Source organism: Fringilla coelebs (assembly GCF_963513975.1).
Source record: "Fringilla coelebs genome assembly, chromosome: 21".
NCBI lineage: Eukaryota > Metazoa > Chordata > Aves > Passeriformes > Fringillidae > Fringilla > Fringilla coelebs.
In genome coordinates this window covers 11,628,088-11,641,498 of record NC_140047.1, presented here as the reverse complement: position 1 = coordinate 11,641,498, position 13,411 = coordinate 11,628,088, and the positions used below count along the sequence as shown (strand labels likewise).

The 13,411-nt window shown below is 57.8% G+C and overlaps 4 protein-coding genes across 7 annotated transcripts in view; 2 read left to right on the top strand and 2 right to left on the bottom strand.

Moving 5' to 3' along the window:
• GAPVD1 (GTPase activating protein and VPS9 domains 1) overlaps positions 1-2,672 on the bottom strand; it is a 28,065-nt gene extending 25,393 nt beyond the window's left edge. For 2 of the 4 annotated variants that reach the window (XM_084219800.1, XM_084219802.1), the window contains exons 1-2: positions 2,593-2,671; positions 2,424-2,472 (exon numbers count right to left, since the gene is read on the bottom strand). The gene's annotated coding sequence lies outside the window, so the exon portion shown is untranslated. Of the gene's footprint in view, positions 1-2,414; positions 2,523-2,592 lie in introns of those variants that run through there. The other 2 variants (XM_084219803.1, XM_084219801.1) reach the window with 2 other exon arrangements.
• Positions 2,673-3,409: 737 nt separating this feature from the next.
• On the top strand, positions 3,410-7,601 carry HSPA5 (heat shock protein family A (Hsp70) member 5). The gene is made up of 9 exons (XM_084219806.1): positions 3,410-3,438; positions 3,636-3,774; positions 3,999-4,230; positions 4,446-4,583; positions 4,835-4,947; positions 5,026-5,416; positions 5,674-5,911; positions 6,090-6,257; positions 6,439-7,601. The coding sequence occupies exons 2-9, from the start codon at positions 3,659-3,661 to the stop codon at positions 6,996-6,998; spliced, it is 1,956 nt and encodes a 651-aa protein (XP_084075932.1). The 5' UTR covers positions 3,410-3,438; positions 3,636-3,658; the 3' UTR covers positions 6,999-7,601.
• A 194-nt stretch (positions 7,602-7,795) lies between these two features.
• RABEPK (Rab9 effector protein with kelch motifs) lies at positions 7,796-10,097 on the bottom strand. Its single transcript, XM_084219691.1, has 7 exons — positions 10,008-10,097; positions 9,734-9,870; positions 9,505-9,657; positions 9,247-9,408; positions 8,847-8,996; positions 8,519-8,668; positions 7,796-8,331 (listed from the first exon to the last, which is right to left on the bottom strand). The coding sequence occupies exons 1-7, from the start codon at positions 10,064-10,066 to the stop codon at positions 8,045-8,047; spliced, it is 1,098 nt and encodes a 365-aa protein (XP_084075817.1). The 5' UTR covers positions 10,067-10,097; the 3' UTR covers positions 7,796-8,044.
• A 103-nt stretch (positions 10,098-10,200) lies between these two features.
• Positions 10,201-13,355, top strand: PPP6C (protein phosphatase 6 catalytic subunit; the record flags this gene model as incomplete). Its single annotated transcript, XM_084219453.1, is given in 7 exon segments — positions 10,201-10,277; positions 10,279-10,504; positions 10,595-10,660; positions 11,003-11,144; positions 11,551-11,630; positions 11,730-11,939; positions 12,545-13,355. Coding segments are annotated over 7 exon segments (1,050 nt in total). The 3' UTR covers positions 12,794-13,355.
• Between the last annotated feature and the right edge of the window lie 56 nt (positions 13,356-13,411).

Below are 13,411 nucleotides of genomic sequence, written 5' to 3'. Positions count from 1 at the left end.
TATTACCAACACAGCTTGTCCTGAAAGAACAAGCTATTGTACCAGTAACACACCCACCTGACACACACTGCTCCTCCCCAAAACCTCTTCCCTTTACAGCTGAACAAAGAGACAGCAGCTGCATCCTCTGACCAGGCTCCAGAAGGTGCACTCCAGAGCACTTGGGCCAAAACTTCAGCAGCACTTGGCCACAGCCAACACTCAGTGACACACAGTGGAACAGCTCCAGAGCAGAGCCTCTGCTGATTCCTTGTCTGTCAGATTACCTTATCAGCTGCTCATAAACAAAAAGGTGCCTGTAATTACCCAGCAATCTGGTTTATGATTCCATGCGCAGCACCTGGAATAGCAGATATCTGTACACAGCTATATAAAGGAGTCACTTCAGGATATTTAGCTATCCAACAGCCTGCTGTGGCTGAAGGAACAACAGATATGTAAAATTGTGCTATGTGCAGATTACTTTTCAATCCTGGGACTTCATGTTGATATGGAAACATTTCCATTTTCTGTCAGTTACTTCAAGACTACTCAGGAACCTACAAATAACTGTGACACAGTAAGAGCAGCTTAGCACAACAACTCAGACAATTTCCCTTCATGATGCTCCACATATCAACAACAAAGACTGCATGACCTGACAGCATCCTAGATGCCTTGCCCTGCTGGCAGCACACATTTGTTCAGAACCTGAGGCAGTCTATCCTTTGATGAACACAGGACACAGATTGCCTCCCACTCTTAAAAGTCCTGGAGAACACGCCATTGAATCTTCAGGTGCTGAACTCCACCTCACAATGTCCATGGGTTTGTCCTGGGGCATACAGGAATGAGCCACATCTCTCTTGCGTATTTCTGTGATCCAGTTGGCAGAAAAGAGATTAGGTAAAGTGGTGAACACCGCTGGTACACCAGATCCTTCTTCCTCCTCCCGTGTTTCCTGCTCAGGGCTACTTTCTCCTCCTGAGTCTGGCTATGCAAGACTCAACTTCCAGAGCAAGTTTGGGCATATCTAATGTAGGCAGGGCAGGGCAAGGCAAAATCCCTCCATCCTGCTGAAAAATAGCTCCTAAGCAAGCCTGAATGGCTTCCAAGCTAATTCCGCCCTGATGAAGTACCTCTTTCCTCATTAGTATTTATAGTAGCTTCTCACAAGCCTTATTTCTCAAGCTAACTGCCCGTCTCCCCCAGCTGAGCTAGAAGAGCCCTTTTCCAGCAGGATGGTTCACCATGACCTAGGGCTCACTGCTGACCCCTCACGTTACAGCACCCACCAGCTCAAACACGTGTGTGACACACAAAATGCAGGTGCACTGTGTAATTGTCATTAATAAGAAACTCATCCCCCACGTTTGTTTCTGCCCAGAGGCTGCTCTCAGCTAGCCCTGATACTGTCCATCCACATGTGAGGAGAGCCTTGTTTCTCATACCCCATAACAGAACTCACCGGTAAAGGACGGGATCAGCTGGCTACTAAATTATGGCATTGCCAGTGCCATCTGTTATGGCACTGCCATGTTGCATAAAATCAACAAAAGCACCCAACCACGCTAAAATCGAACAGTTGCTTGTGATGCCAGAAAGTGCAGTTCCCTTTAGGTGAGGGTCACACTAATAAACTTTCAGTCAGAACAAGTGCAGAACTTGAAGCTGCTCAAACTGACAAAACCAACCTGTACTCCTGAGAGCAGCTCCCTTCACATCCACCAGGAAAGGCAGCTGCTACTGAGGAGAGTACATTCTCCATTATCTGACAAATATCACATCAAAATCCATACGTTGAGCATCTTAAACATTTTGGAATCCTCCTCAACAGCAGCAGTTGAAAAGTGTTTCCTGAAGCCACCGTCCTACTGCTTTTACCAAGTATTTCAGATTTCATATACCGTCCGTGCCATTTCCCTTCCATCCTCTTCAAATTGCAGCTTCTACTCGTGAGTCAACAGCATCGTCGGCCAAAATAGCACTTTACCTATCAGTAAGTGTAGTGTCACATGCCCGCTCCGAGAGCTCCATCCCAACAGCTCTCAGGAGCGCGGTATCATGACTTTGCAAGAAAAAAACCTGATAGAGCCTGCATCGAGCTCTCCAGCCTTAGGGGTCTGTGAGTAACCAAAAAGGGAAGTCACCGCACTGGTCAAGTTTCAAGTTTTAAACCTGCCCAACACAAAAGCCATGAAGGAGAGGCGGCAGCGAGCGGCTCCCGGAGCCGCGAGGGCCCCGCTCCGAGGGCTGCGATTCTCCGAATGCCCCCGCACCGGGACCGCGGTGCCCGGACCGGCCGGGCGGGCAGGGCAGGGCTGGCCCGGGCTGGAAGGGCACGGACGAACCCCCGGCAAACCGCACCGACAACTTCTGCCGCCGCCCCCGCGCCGCTCCCCCGCCTCCCGGGCGCCCTATCGCGATAAACCCACCCGACATACCCTCCGCGGCTCCGTCTCTCCTCGGCTGCCCGCCTTCCCTCTCGCTTCCCTAGAAAAACCAAAGGGTTTTGTCAGGCCCCGGGCCTTCCTCCTCCTCCCACCGCTCCCTCCTCCTCCTCCTCGGGGGGAGGAAGCCGAGCGCTGTCGCGGGATTCGAGCGTGTCCCTACCCGGCCAGCGCCCCGGCGGCTCCCGCTGCGGCCCGGGCGGGCGCGGCACTGCGCAGGCGGCGACGGCGCTCCTGGGACTTGTAGTCCCGGGGCCGGCACGGGCAGCGGGGCCGGGGCAAGGCGGAGCGGGGCGAGGGCCGGGCGGAGCCGGGGACGCTCTCAGAGCCTCGCTCCGCCGTCAGCCCCGGCTCCGCCCGGCCCCGGCTTGTGCGTGCGGGGCTCGGTGTCGCGACATGGCCGGGCCTCGCGACCTGCTGGCAGCGGCGGGACGGGCTAGCGCCCGCCCGGGAACGAGTCCCGGCGTCGCCTCGGGGCCCAGGGCACACGCGTGTCACCTCATCCCGGCGGGGCTCTGCCCGGAGACCCTGCACGGCCCGGCCATGATGCTGGCCCGGCTCCAACCTCCCCGCACCTCCCTCCCGGCAGTGCCCCGGTACCACCCGTACCCCCGGTGCCCCCGGGAGCGCCGGCGCCACCCCCACCGGCGGGTTATTCCCCCCCGGACGGTAACCATGGAAACTTCCAGAAGTGCCCCCCCCCACCCCGCGGCCGTGGTCCCGCCCAACCAATGGGGACGCTCCGCTTGGCTCACGCTTCTCTGTGGCCGCGGCCGGCGGGTGGAACCAATGGGGCGGCGCGAGGGGGGCGCGCCGGGCACGGCGGAGCGGTCGCGCGGTGCTCGCCAATCGCGGGAGGCCAGCTTGGTAGCAGCCGGCCAATGGAGAGGCTCCAGCGAGGGCGCGGCAGCCAATGGAGAGGCTCCACGAAGGGGTAACGGAAGGTATAAAAGGGCGGGCGGCGCGGCCTGGCGGCTCAGCAGCGATCGGGGTGCGGCGCTTCTGCACGGTGAGGTTCGGGCGCGATAAGGGCCGCACGGGGCTGGGCCGGTGAGAGGGGGATGGCGGTTGAGGGCTAGGAAAGATGGGGTAGGGATCGGGGGTGATTCCGCACGGCGGGGGCTGGGTTGTTGTGGCGCGGGGAGGGGTGAGGGGGGCGGCCACGCACGTGGCGCCTCCGTTGTGTAACCGGCGGCCTCTCGGTAGGTGGGCGCAGGTGAGCGGTCGGGATGAGGCTTCTGCTGCTGACGCTGCTGGCGCTGGGCGCCGTCTGGGCCGACGACGAGGAGAAGAAGGAGGACGTGGGCACGGTGGTGGGCATCGACCTGGGCACCACCTACTCCTGGTACGTGGGAACGGGCACGGGGGGCCGGCCGGGCTGGTGGGCAGTGCCTGGGCCCTTCTGGGCGGGCAGGGCCTGTGGGCCCACGGGAGCCGCGGGGAAGCGCCTGCGGGCCCGGGAGGGCGCGGGGAGGAGCAGAAGGGGAGGCGGGGGGGGGAAGCGAGGGGGGGGGGGAATGTGTGCAGGCCGCGGCCCCGCCTGACCGTTCCGCTTCCCCCCAACCCCAGCGTGGGCGTCTTCAAGAACGGGCGCGTGGAAATCATCGCCAATGACCAGGGGAACCGCATCACACCGTCCTATGTGGCCTTCACCCCCGAGGGGGAGCGCCTGATCGGGGATGCTGCCAAGAACCAACTCACGTCCAACCCGGAGAACACCGTATTCGATGCCAAGCGGCTCATCGGCCGCACCTGGAACGACCCCTCCGTGCAGCAGGACATCAAGTACCTGCCCTTCAAGGTGGGCCCCGAGCGCAGAGGTGGGGGGACTGGAGGGGAGGACCTACAGTTGTGGTCAGAAGATGCATCTGCTGAGGGATTGGTGTGTAAACAATAGTTCCTGGTGTTAGCTGCATGCAGGTTATGCCTGTCATAGAGGTTTGGCTTGATGTTTAGAAAGAACCATGGGAACAAGTTGGAATAGTTGAACAGGACAGTATCCTTTGTTCTCCTCAGGTAGTTGAGAAGAAAGCCAAGCCCCATATTCAGGTTGATGTTGGAGGTGGACAGACAAAAACATTTGCTCCTGAAGAAATTTCTGCAATGGTCCTGACAAAGATGAAGGAAACAGCAGAGGCTTATTTGGGGAAGAAAGTAAGTGCACAGAAAACACTGGTAACAACTTGGATTAGCAGCTTTAGGAAATGGGAGACGGGTAGGCTGAGCCAGGACTGACTTTGCCATCCCAAACCATAGTCAGTGCTGCAGGCCCCTTCAGCAGCTCTGTCCAATGGGCTAAGCTGCTGCTGGCTCTTCATCTCTAAAGATGGGCCGCTTGTTCCAGCACTGCTCAGAGTGGCTGGTACTGCTTACAGACTGTAACAAAGCTGTCCCTCCCTGCTTAGGTGACCCATGCAGTTGTCACAGTGCCAGCCTACTTCAACGATGCCCAGCGCCAGGCCACCAAGGACGCGGGCACCATCGCGGGGCTCAACGTGATGCGGATCATCAACGAGCCGTGAGTAGCCCACCCTGTCCTGCCGCAGGGGAGCTGTGGGCTGGCACCCCCAGCCCTGACAGCCTGTTCCCTGTACAGAACAGCTGCTGCCATTGCTTATGGACTGGACAAGAGAGAGGGAGAGAAGAACATCCTTGTATTTGACCTGGGCGGTGGAACTTTTGATGTGTCCCTCCTCACAATTGACAACGGAGTCTTTGAAGTTGTGGCTACTAATGGAGACACTCACCTGGGTGGAGAAGACTTTGACCAGCGTGTTATGGAGCACTTCATCAAGCTCTACAAGAAGAAAACGGGCAAAGATGTTAGGAAGGATAACAGAGCTGTGCAGAAGCTGAGACGGGAGGTGGAGAAGGCCAAGAGAGCTTTGTCATCTCAGCACCAGGCCAGGATTGAAATAGAGTCCTTCTTTGAAGGAGAAGATTTTTCGGAGACACTCACTCGAGCCAAGTTTGAGGAGCTGAACATGGTAAGTTTAGAAAGGTAAAGTTACACAGCCTCAGCTCTGGATTGGGACTGGGGAATGTGCAGCATCTCATGCTGTGACATTGCACTTTGGAGTATAAATAACTCTGTGTAAGCAGGCAGCTGTTGCCTGCCAGGGAGCTGGGCCTGAGACAGTTTGGCATCTCTGCTCTGTAGTGGTTGTACTTTGTACCTCCAGGACTACACAATGGGACGCGCTGCGAATACAGTCTCACAATCCTTGGGGTTTTGTCTTTGCAGGACCTGTTCCGTTCCACTATGAAGCCTGTTCAGAAAGTTCTGGAAGATTCTGACCTGAAGAAGTCTGATATTGATGAGATTGTCCTGGTTGGTGGATCCACTCGCATCCCCAAAATCCAGCAGCTCGTTAAAGAGTTCTTCAATGGGAAGGAGCCTTCTCGTGGCATCAACCCAGACGAGGCTGTGGCCTATGGCGCGGCTGTGCAGGCCGGGGTGCTCTCTGGGGACCAGGATACAGGTACTGCCACCTTAGAGTTGACTCAGCAGTGGATGTTGGCCATGGACAAGCAAATGCAGACAAACTTGGGTCTTTTCCAGTCCTTGGAATTCTGTGCCCCTGAGGCCTCAGGATCCTGTCTGCAGTATTGTGTTTTGTGTTGAAGTTGTGTCACAGTCTTGCCTTTGATCTGTTCCAGGTGATTTGGTGTTGCTCGATGTCTGTCCCCTGACTCTTGGCATTGAGACCGTTGGAGGTGTCATGACCAAGCTGATCCCAAGAAACACCGTTGTTCCCACAAAGAAGTCTCAGATCTTCTCCACAGCTTCTGACAACCAGCCAACTGTGACCATCAAAGTCTATGAAGGTGGGTGTCAGCTGTGGTGGCCCATGTGACAGCTGGAATCTGTCTGCTGTTGGGTTTTCCTTACTGTTCCTGATTGTCAAAGGCTTGTAGGTACTTTGTTCGTGGAACCGTCACTCGTGGTTTCACAAAGTACAGGCTACAGCTGGGAAAGAAAGTAACCCTGTGTCATTGTTTCTTGCAGGTGAGCGTCCCCTGACCAAGGACAACCATCTCCTGGGCACCTTTGATCTGACGGGAATCCCTCCTGCCCCTCGTGGTGTGCCCCAGATCGAGGTCACCTTTGAAATAGACGTGAACGGGATCCTCCGTGTGACGGCTGAGGACAAGGGCACCGGCAACAAGAACAAGATCACAATCACCAACGACCAGAACCGGCTGACGCCAGAGGAGATCGAGAGGATGGTCAACGATGCTGAGAAGTTTGCCGAGGAAGACAAGAAGCTGAAGGAACGCATCGATGCCCGGAATGAGCTGGAAAGCTACGCCTATTCCCTGAAGAATCAGATTGGGGACAAGGAGAAGCTGGGTGGGAAGCTGTCCTCTGAGGACAAGGAAACAATAGAGAAAGCAGTGGAGGAAAAGATCGAGTGGCTGGAAAGCCATCAGGATGGGGACATAGAAGATTTCAAAGCACAAAAGAAGGAGCTGGAGGAGGTGGTTCAGCCCATCGTGAGCAAGCTGTACGGCAGCGCCGGCCCCCCGCCCGGCGAGGAGGAGGCAGCAGAGAAGGACGAATTGTAGATACTGGTGTCCCCGAATGTGGTGTGTGTATATATTGGACTCAGGAACACTTGTTTAAAATATTGAACTCTTAATTTGGAATGTAACTTTGAATCTTCACTCGTGAGTGGAGCTGGAACCGCTAGCCCGACGTGGCTGTATCCTGCTTTTCGTTAGCAGTTGCTCGATGTCTGGGGAGGGGAGTGGGGTGGGAGTGTAAATGTGGGTTTAGAAGTATTGGCAGTGGAACATTCTATTTAACAACTTGGTCATGTGAACTTGGTGTAGAGCTTTTCTACCTGGAGTGACCACAATAAATTTGATATTTACACTGGACTCTGTTCTGGTTCTGTGATCTCCATTCCCAACTCCAGCCAGGATCTGGATTAACCCTGAAGGATGGAGTGCAGCTCACCCCCTCAAGGTCACCTTTCATGGGCTCATGGAGAGTGGGAGGTTTGAAAGCAGGAGTTGGGCCTCTGTTGCCTTTGAGTGAACTGGGGTTCAGTTTTTGAAGGGAGAGGGTGGACTTGGGACCTCACTGCAGTTTTACAACAGATCCTGATAAGGAAGGGGGCAGCTTTTATTGAGCTGGGTGAGGGAGGTTATCCACCAGAACCCATTGTCTGCAGTAGTGGTGGTGCCCAGCAGTGAGGGAGGAGCTTGGCTTAATTATGTTTTCCTGCAGTATTAAAACTTAAGAGCTTTTAATAAAGTGTCATATGAAACAGACAAGTTATCTGAACAGTGAAAAGTAGTTTACACCTAATAAAGGTTCTTAGAAAAAAAGAAGCCTAATTGAAATTTGGTCTCTTTATTTAACTGATCCTTATCCAATCCATAGGATTAGTCCAGAATGACCTTGTCTGGTGCCAGCTCCAGCAGTGCCTTAAAACACCTTGGCTCCTGCCACGTTCCCTGGGCTGGGGCTGCAGCAGGACCATGTTCAGGCAGAGGCAGAGCCCTTGTCCCTCAGGGGTGCCAGCACAGTGCCAGCTGCCCCAGGGTAAGGACATGTTCAAGGGGCACAATTAACCCTAGGGGATGAGGCTGGTGCTGTGGGGACTCTACTCGATGAGGGTGACCAGGCAGTCCCTGTGTATCTGCCCCTGTGTGTCCATGCCCCCAAACACAAACAGCAGATGGACAAAGGTGTCTTCAGCACAGCCCTCTGCCAGGCCCTGCTGGAGGGGCTCAGCTCTGTCAGCTGCTGACACAGGGGGCTCTGTCCCAGCTGGGGAGTCTCCTGTGTCCCCATGTGCCCCAGCCTGCCAGGGAATGACACACATGGCGTGGTCCAGCCTCCCGCTGGGCAGGGGAGACTCGAACTGCAGGAGTGTCCAGTGCTGCCTTCCTGCAGAGCAAAGATACAGTCACAGCTTTAAGCATCACACATCAGGCAGTGACACCATGAATTCAAAATTTTGGGCATTCAGTACTGCAGGGCTGTAACTCCAGAGGGAAGCCCAGGCCTTGAGCAGGTAACGTGTTCCCCAGCTGCCTGGCATCTTCCCTGGCACCCCTGAGAGCAGCCTCCCCACCTGTGTGATACTTGTACGTAGTATCCAGTGTCCCATCTGGACCTATTCCACCAAAAATGTACAAGTGCTCCTGGAACGCTGCCGAGGAGTGGGATGCCCGTCCTCCAGGGACGTCCCCAGTGGCTGGGATCTTCTCCCATCTCATGTCATCTGGTGCAGGAAACAACATGTCCAGGGTTATGCATTACACAAACCCCACACATTTTGTTGATTTAAACAAAGGAGGTAATACTTTAAGCACTTAGGAACTAGTATTTCAGAAAAAATGTCCCCCAAATCAAAGCACAGCTCACAGGTACTGCCCTGCAGTGCCTCCATCCACACTTACTTGTGTCGATGCAGAACAGGTCATTGTAAAAAACATCTCCAGCTAAACCTCCATGGATGAAGAGTTTGGTCCCAACTGCAACCACGGCGTGTCCGTGCCGAGGGGAAGGAGGATCACCATGAGTCTCCGGCTGGGACCAGGCCAGGGTGGCTAAAAATGAGAGGACATGGGCATTAGGAAGAAAACCCTGGAAATTCTACAAACCAGCATTCCCAGAGCCCTGCCGAGGCTTCTCATCCAAGCCACGGGGTCTGAATTCCCAGTGAGCACACGAACACAAGGGCCTGTCAAGAGAGGAACAGCCACCCATCCCCTGGGACTCATCTCCAAACAGAGCTCAGCAATTCCAGCCCTCTGGCTACACCCCAAGGGCAGCGCTCAGTCCCCCAGCTGGGAGTACCTGTGTCGAACACGTGCAGCCGCTGGTCCTGAACCGGCTCCGCTCCCTTGTCTCCACCCCCGAACACGAACAGCCGGGCCCCGATGGCCGCCGAGGACGTGTGGAATGTCCGAGGCTGCGGCTGCTCCCCCCTCACTGCAGGGCTCTCCCACGTTCCTATTTCTAGTTAAAACATTTGATTCACCGAACAACCAACACGGGGACGGAGGCCGGGCTCGTCCTGCAGCCCGAACCCCGGCCCGGCCCCGGGGCACTCACCGGGGTCCAGCACCTGAACGCAGCCGCGGTTCCCGGCGGGGTGGGCTCCGCCGAACACCCAGAGGCGCGGGGGGCCGCCGGCGGGCAGCAACGTGGCGTGCTCATAGCGCGGCCTCAGTCCACGCCAGCCAGCGGGGACCCAGCGCAGCGGGGCTGTGGACGGGGACAGGCGATCGGTCCCGGCCCCGGCCCCGGTTCCAGCCCCGCCCCGGCCCGGCCCGGCCCTCACCCAGCTCCACGAAATGTGCGTCCGCGAAGGCCCCGGCGGGGTCGGCACCGCCCAGCAGCAGGACGCGGCCGGGCAGGAGGAGGCAGCCGAGTCCCACGCGGCCGCGGGGCCGCTCCCCACGCGGGCTCAGCCGGTACCTGCGGGGCGAGGGCGGCGCTCAGCGCGGGCTGGGCCGGCCCGGGCTCCCGTCGGTCTCCCGCCCCACTCATCGCTATCCTCCCATCACCCCCGGCCCGCTCAGCGCCGTGCCCGCCGGGGCCCCCGCCGCGCTCACCACTGTCCCGGGCGCGGCCGCCGCCCCGGCTGCAGCAGCGGCAGCGCCCGCGGCGCCATGGCAGCGGGGCCGCTGCCGGGCCGGCGGCCGGAAGTGCCGCCGGAAGTGCCCTGCGCTTCCGCCCGCGCCGGCGGCGCGCTCCGCCGCCCGGAAGTGGCGGGGGGGGCCCGCTTCTGCCCGAGCCCGTGCCAAGATGGCGCCGCTGGACCTGGACAAGTACGTGGAGATCGCGCGGCTCTGCAAGTACCTGCCCGAGAACGACCTCAAGGTGCGACTGCGGCGGCGGGGCCGGGACCGGCCGGGGCGGGCCGGGGCCGGGGTGGGCGCTGCCGGGCGGGCCGGAGCGGGCGGTGCCGGTGGTCCCGGCGCTGACCCCGACCCTGCCCCGCTCCGTCCCGCAGCGCCTCTGTGACTATGTCTGTGACCTGCTGCTGGAGGAGTCCAACGTCCAGCCCGTCTCTACGCCCGTCACCGTCTGCGGGGACATCCACGGGCAGGTAAGGCCGGGCTGGGCCACTCCCGGTACAGCCCCGGGCCGGAGTCGGTGCCGATGCCCGGTGACCTCTCACGCCTCTTTCCCCCCGCAGTTCTATGACCTGTGCGAGCTGTTCCGGACCGGCGGGCAGGTCCCCGACACCAACTATATCTTCATGGTAGGTACGCCGGGCGCGGCCCGGCCCCGCTGGGTTTGACAGGGGCCGGGTTTGAAATCCCGAGGGCTCCCGAGTCCCGGGCCCCGCCCGGCGCCGGGGCCGCTGTTGGCTCCTGCCGCGGGCTGTACTCCCGGGGGCCCCGCGGGGTGAGGCAGAGCGTCCTGCCCTGCCCGGGTGTCCCGGGGTCACGTCAGGACAGCGGAGAGGGGAGTGCCCCGAGCCGCCGCGGGTCCCGGCAGGGCCCGGCTGCCCTCCAGCGCTGGGTTCCTTTGCGGCGGTGAGCAGCTGGGAGCGGATGTGTCACTGTGCACCTTCTCCATGTGCGGCTGTCTCTGCCTTCAGGGGGACTTTGTAGACCGAGGGTATTACAGCCTGGAGACGTTCACGTACCTCCTTGCACTAAAAGCCAAGTGGCCTGACCGTATCACGCTGCTGCGAGGCAACCACGAGAGCAGGCAGATCACCCAGGTGTACGGGTTCTACGGTGAGTGCCGCCTGTGGCTGCAGCTCCTCTGCCACGGGAAACACGCAGGCAAGGCCACGGTGCCCGGGGCTCCCGGGGGCTGGGGGCCACATGGGCTCCAGGGCTGTCCTTTGGTAACATGGTCATTGTGTTTCTGAAATGAAATGTGTTTAAGGCAGATCTTGCTGCTCTTTTCCTCTCGTACGTGGGGTTTTTGCTTGTGTCGTGGTGCCACGTTCGGGCACAGGTAGAGCAGGAGGTACTCGGTCCCTCCTGCTGCTGGTGCTGGTCCTGGCCAGCAGCAGGACCCAGCAGAGGGCCCCTGGCAGGGCTCGTGTGACACACCTGCGTGTGCAGGTTCTGCTGGCAGTGTTTGCTCTGCCTGTGTCCTCTGATCCATGAGGAATAAAACTGTTCTCTCCAACAGACGAGTGCCAAACCAAATACGGGAACGCGAACGCCTGGAGATACTGTACCAAAGTCTTTGACATGCTCACAATAGCAGCTGTAAGTGCAAACGCCACGCCAGCAGATTGTCCCGATGGGAGCTGTGAGCCGAGGCTCCCCTGGCAGCCGTGCTGAGGGCTCTGTGTCATTCCCCTGCAGTTAATAGACGAGCAGATCCTGTGTGTGCACGGAGGCCTCTCCCCAGACATCAAGACCCTGGACCAGATCCGGACCATCGAGCGCAACCAGGAGATCCCTCACAAAGGCGCCTTCTGCGACCTGGTGTGGTCGGACCCCGAGGACGTGGACACGTGGGCCATCAGCCCCCGCGGGGCGGGCTGGCTCTTCGGGGCCAAGGTCACCAACGAGGTAACTCACTGCTCAGGGCCACGCAGTGGGGTGGGGAGCTGAGGGGCTCAGCTCAGTGTGGGCTTTGAGTGGGGCGAGGGCACTGCAGCACACTGAACTGCCCTGTCACACCTCTGCCGGTAACTCGTGGTGATGAGGAAGCTTGGTTTGTGCCAGCTGGAAAAAATGAGCCACTTGAACCTAAAAGCACAAATGTAACTGCCAGATATACTAATACCCATCTTGCTTTTGAAAAGTATGACGTGGTCAGACTCACTAGTGTCCCTGGGCTCTGTGTGGAATGGTTTCCTAAGGATGTAGGAGAAAAATACCCTTTTCTAAGCAATTATTGAGTTAATTTTGTTGTGTCTGCACTGAGCAGACTCCTCAGGGCTCTACCCAGTGCCTTTGCCAGGCTCTGACCTGGCCAGGCTCAGCCTGCGTTGACAGCACATTCAGGAAGGCCTGAGCCCTGCTGCCTGGATGTCAGCTGTTCCCAGTGCTCGGGTGTCTCACTGCTCAGGTTCCCAGCCCCTGTTGTGTTCTCTGTCCTGCTGTGTGGGCCAGGCCAGGAGCAGCACGTGCTGTGGGCAGCAGCCTCGCTGACCTTCCGCCTTCCCTTGCAGTTTGTTCACATCAACAACCTGAAGCTGATCTGCAGAGCACACCAGCTCGTCCACGAAGGATACAAATTCATGTTTGATGAGAAGTTGGTAACGGTATGGTCAGCTCCCAACTACTGCTACCGCTGCGGGAACATCGCGTCCATCATGGTCTTTAAAGATGTAAATACAAGAGAACCAAAGTTATTCCGCGCAGTTCCAGACTCAGAGCGTGTCATTCCTCCCAGGACAACCACGCCGTACTTCCTCTGAGCCCCCGCCAGCCTGCTGTCACCTCTCCCTGTCCTGCCCCTTTACAATATACTTTTTATTGAGCACTTTGCTGCTGAAATGCTGCCTCTTGCCTTTTTTATTTTTAAATTATCTAAATTTATTGTGTATTATGGAGTCTGTAGCAAGTTTTTTTTTCCCCTGCCCCTAGATTAATTTCAGAGTATTTGTAATATGTCCTTGAGATTTGTACTACTGCATGTAGTCCTCGCCTAGTCCTGGGTTAGATGATCTGATTCCCTTAACCACCACGCTCCGGGAGCCGCTCGGGCCGGTCTCTTGTTCAGCTTTTTGTTTTTGGTAAGTTTTAAGAAATTTCAGCAGCAAAGTCAGTGCCCGGTGCGCGGCGGGGCCGGGGCTGCCCGTGCTGCGTTCACGGCGCAGGACCGAGCCAGCCTTTTCCGAGTGTTATGTGGATCCCAATAACGCGGTCGAAGGGCTGTTCCCCGTTCCCGGTTTGTTCCGTTTTCCTCGGGATCCCGATTAAACCCGCGAACCTGCTGCAGCGACGGGATTTGTACATTAAAGTCATTGTTCGGATTTTTCCCAGGCTCTGTTGTGTTTGTAGCGGCCGTGTTTGGTGCGCGCGGGCCGGGGCGG

What these genes read in the sequence shown, in the direction of transcription:
- HSPA5 (XM_084219806.1), top strand. Translation starts at nt 3,659, where the DNA reads ATGAGGCTTCTGCTGCTGACGCTGCTGGCGCTGGGCGCCGTCTGGGCC. An exon ending in TCAAGTACCTGCCCTTCAAG is followed by an intron (nt 4,231 to 4,445) that starts GTGGGCCCCGAG and finishes TGTTCTCCTCAG; the next exon opens with GTAGTTGAGAAGAAAGCCAA. An exon ending in CTCTGGGGACCAGGATACAG is followed by an intron (nt 5,912 to 6,089) that starts GTACTGCCACCT and finishes GATCTGTTCCAG; the next exon opens with GTGATTTGGTGTTGCTCGAT.
- RABEPK (XM_084219691.1), bottom strand. Translation starts at nt 10,066, where the DNA reads ATGGCGCCGCGGGCGCTGCCGCTGCTGCAGCCGGGGCGGCGGCCGCGC. An exon ending in CGGCCGCGCCCGGGACAGTG is followed by an intron (nt 9,871 to 10,007) that starts GTGAGCGCGGCG and finishes CTCGCCCCGCAG; the next exon opens with GTACCGGCTGAGCCCGCGTG. An exon ending in CGCACATTTCGTGGAGCTGG is followed by an intron (nt 9,658 to 9,733) that starts GTGAGGGCCGGG and finishes CCCCGTCCACAG; the next exon opens with CCCCGCTGCGCTGGGTCCCC.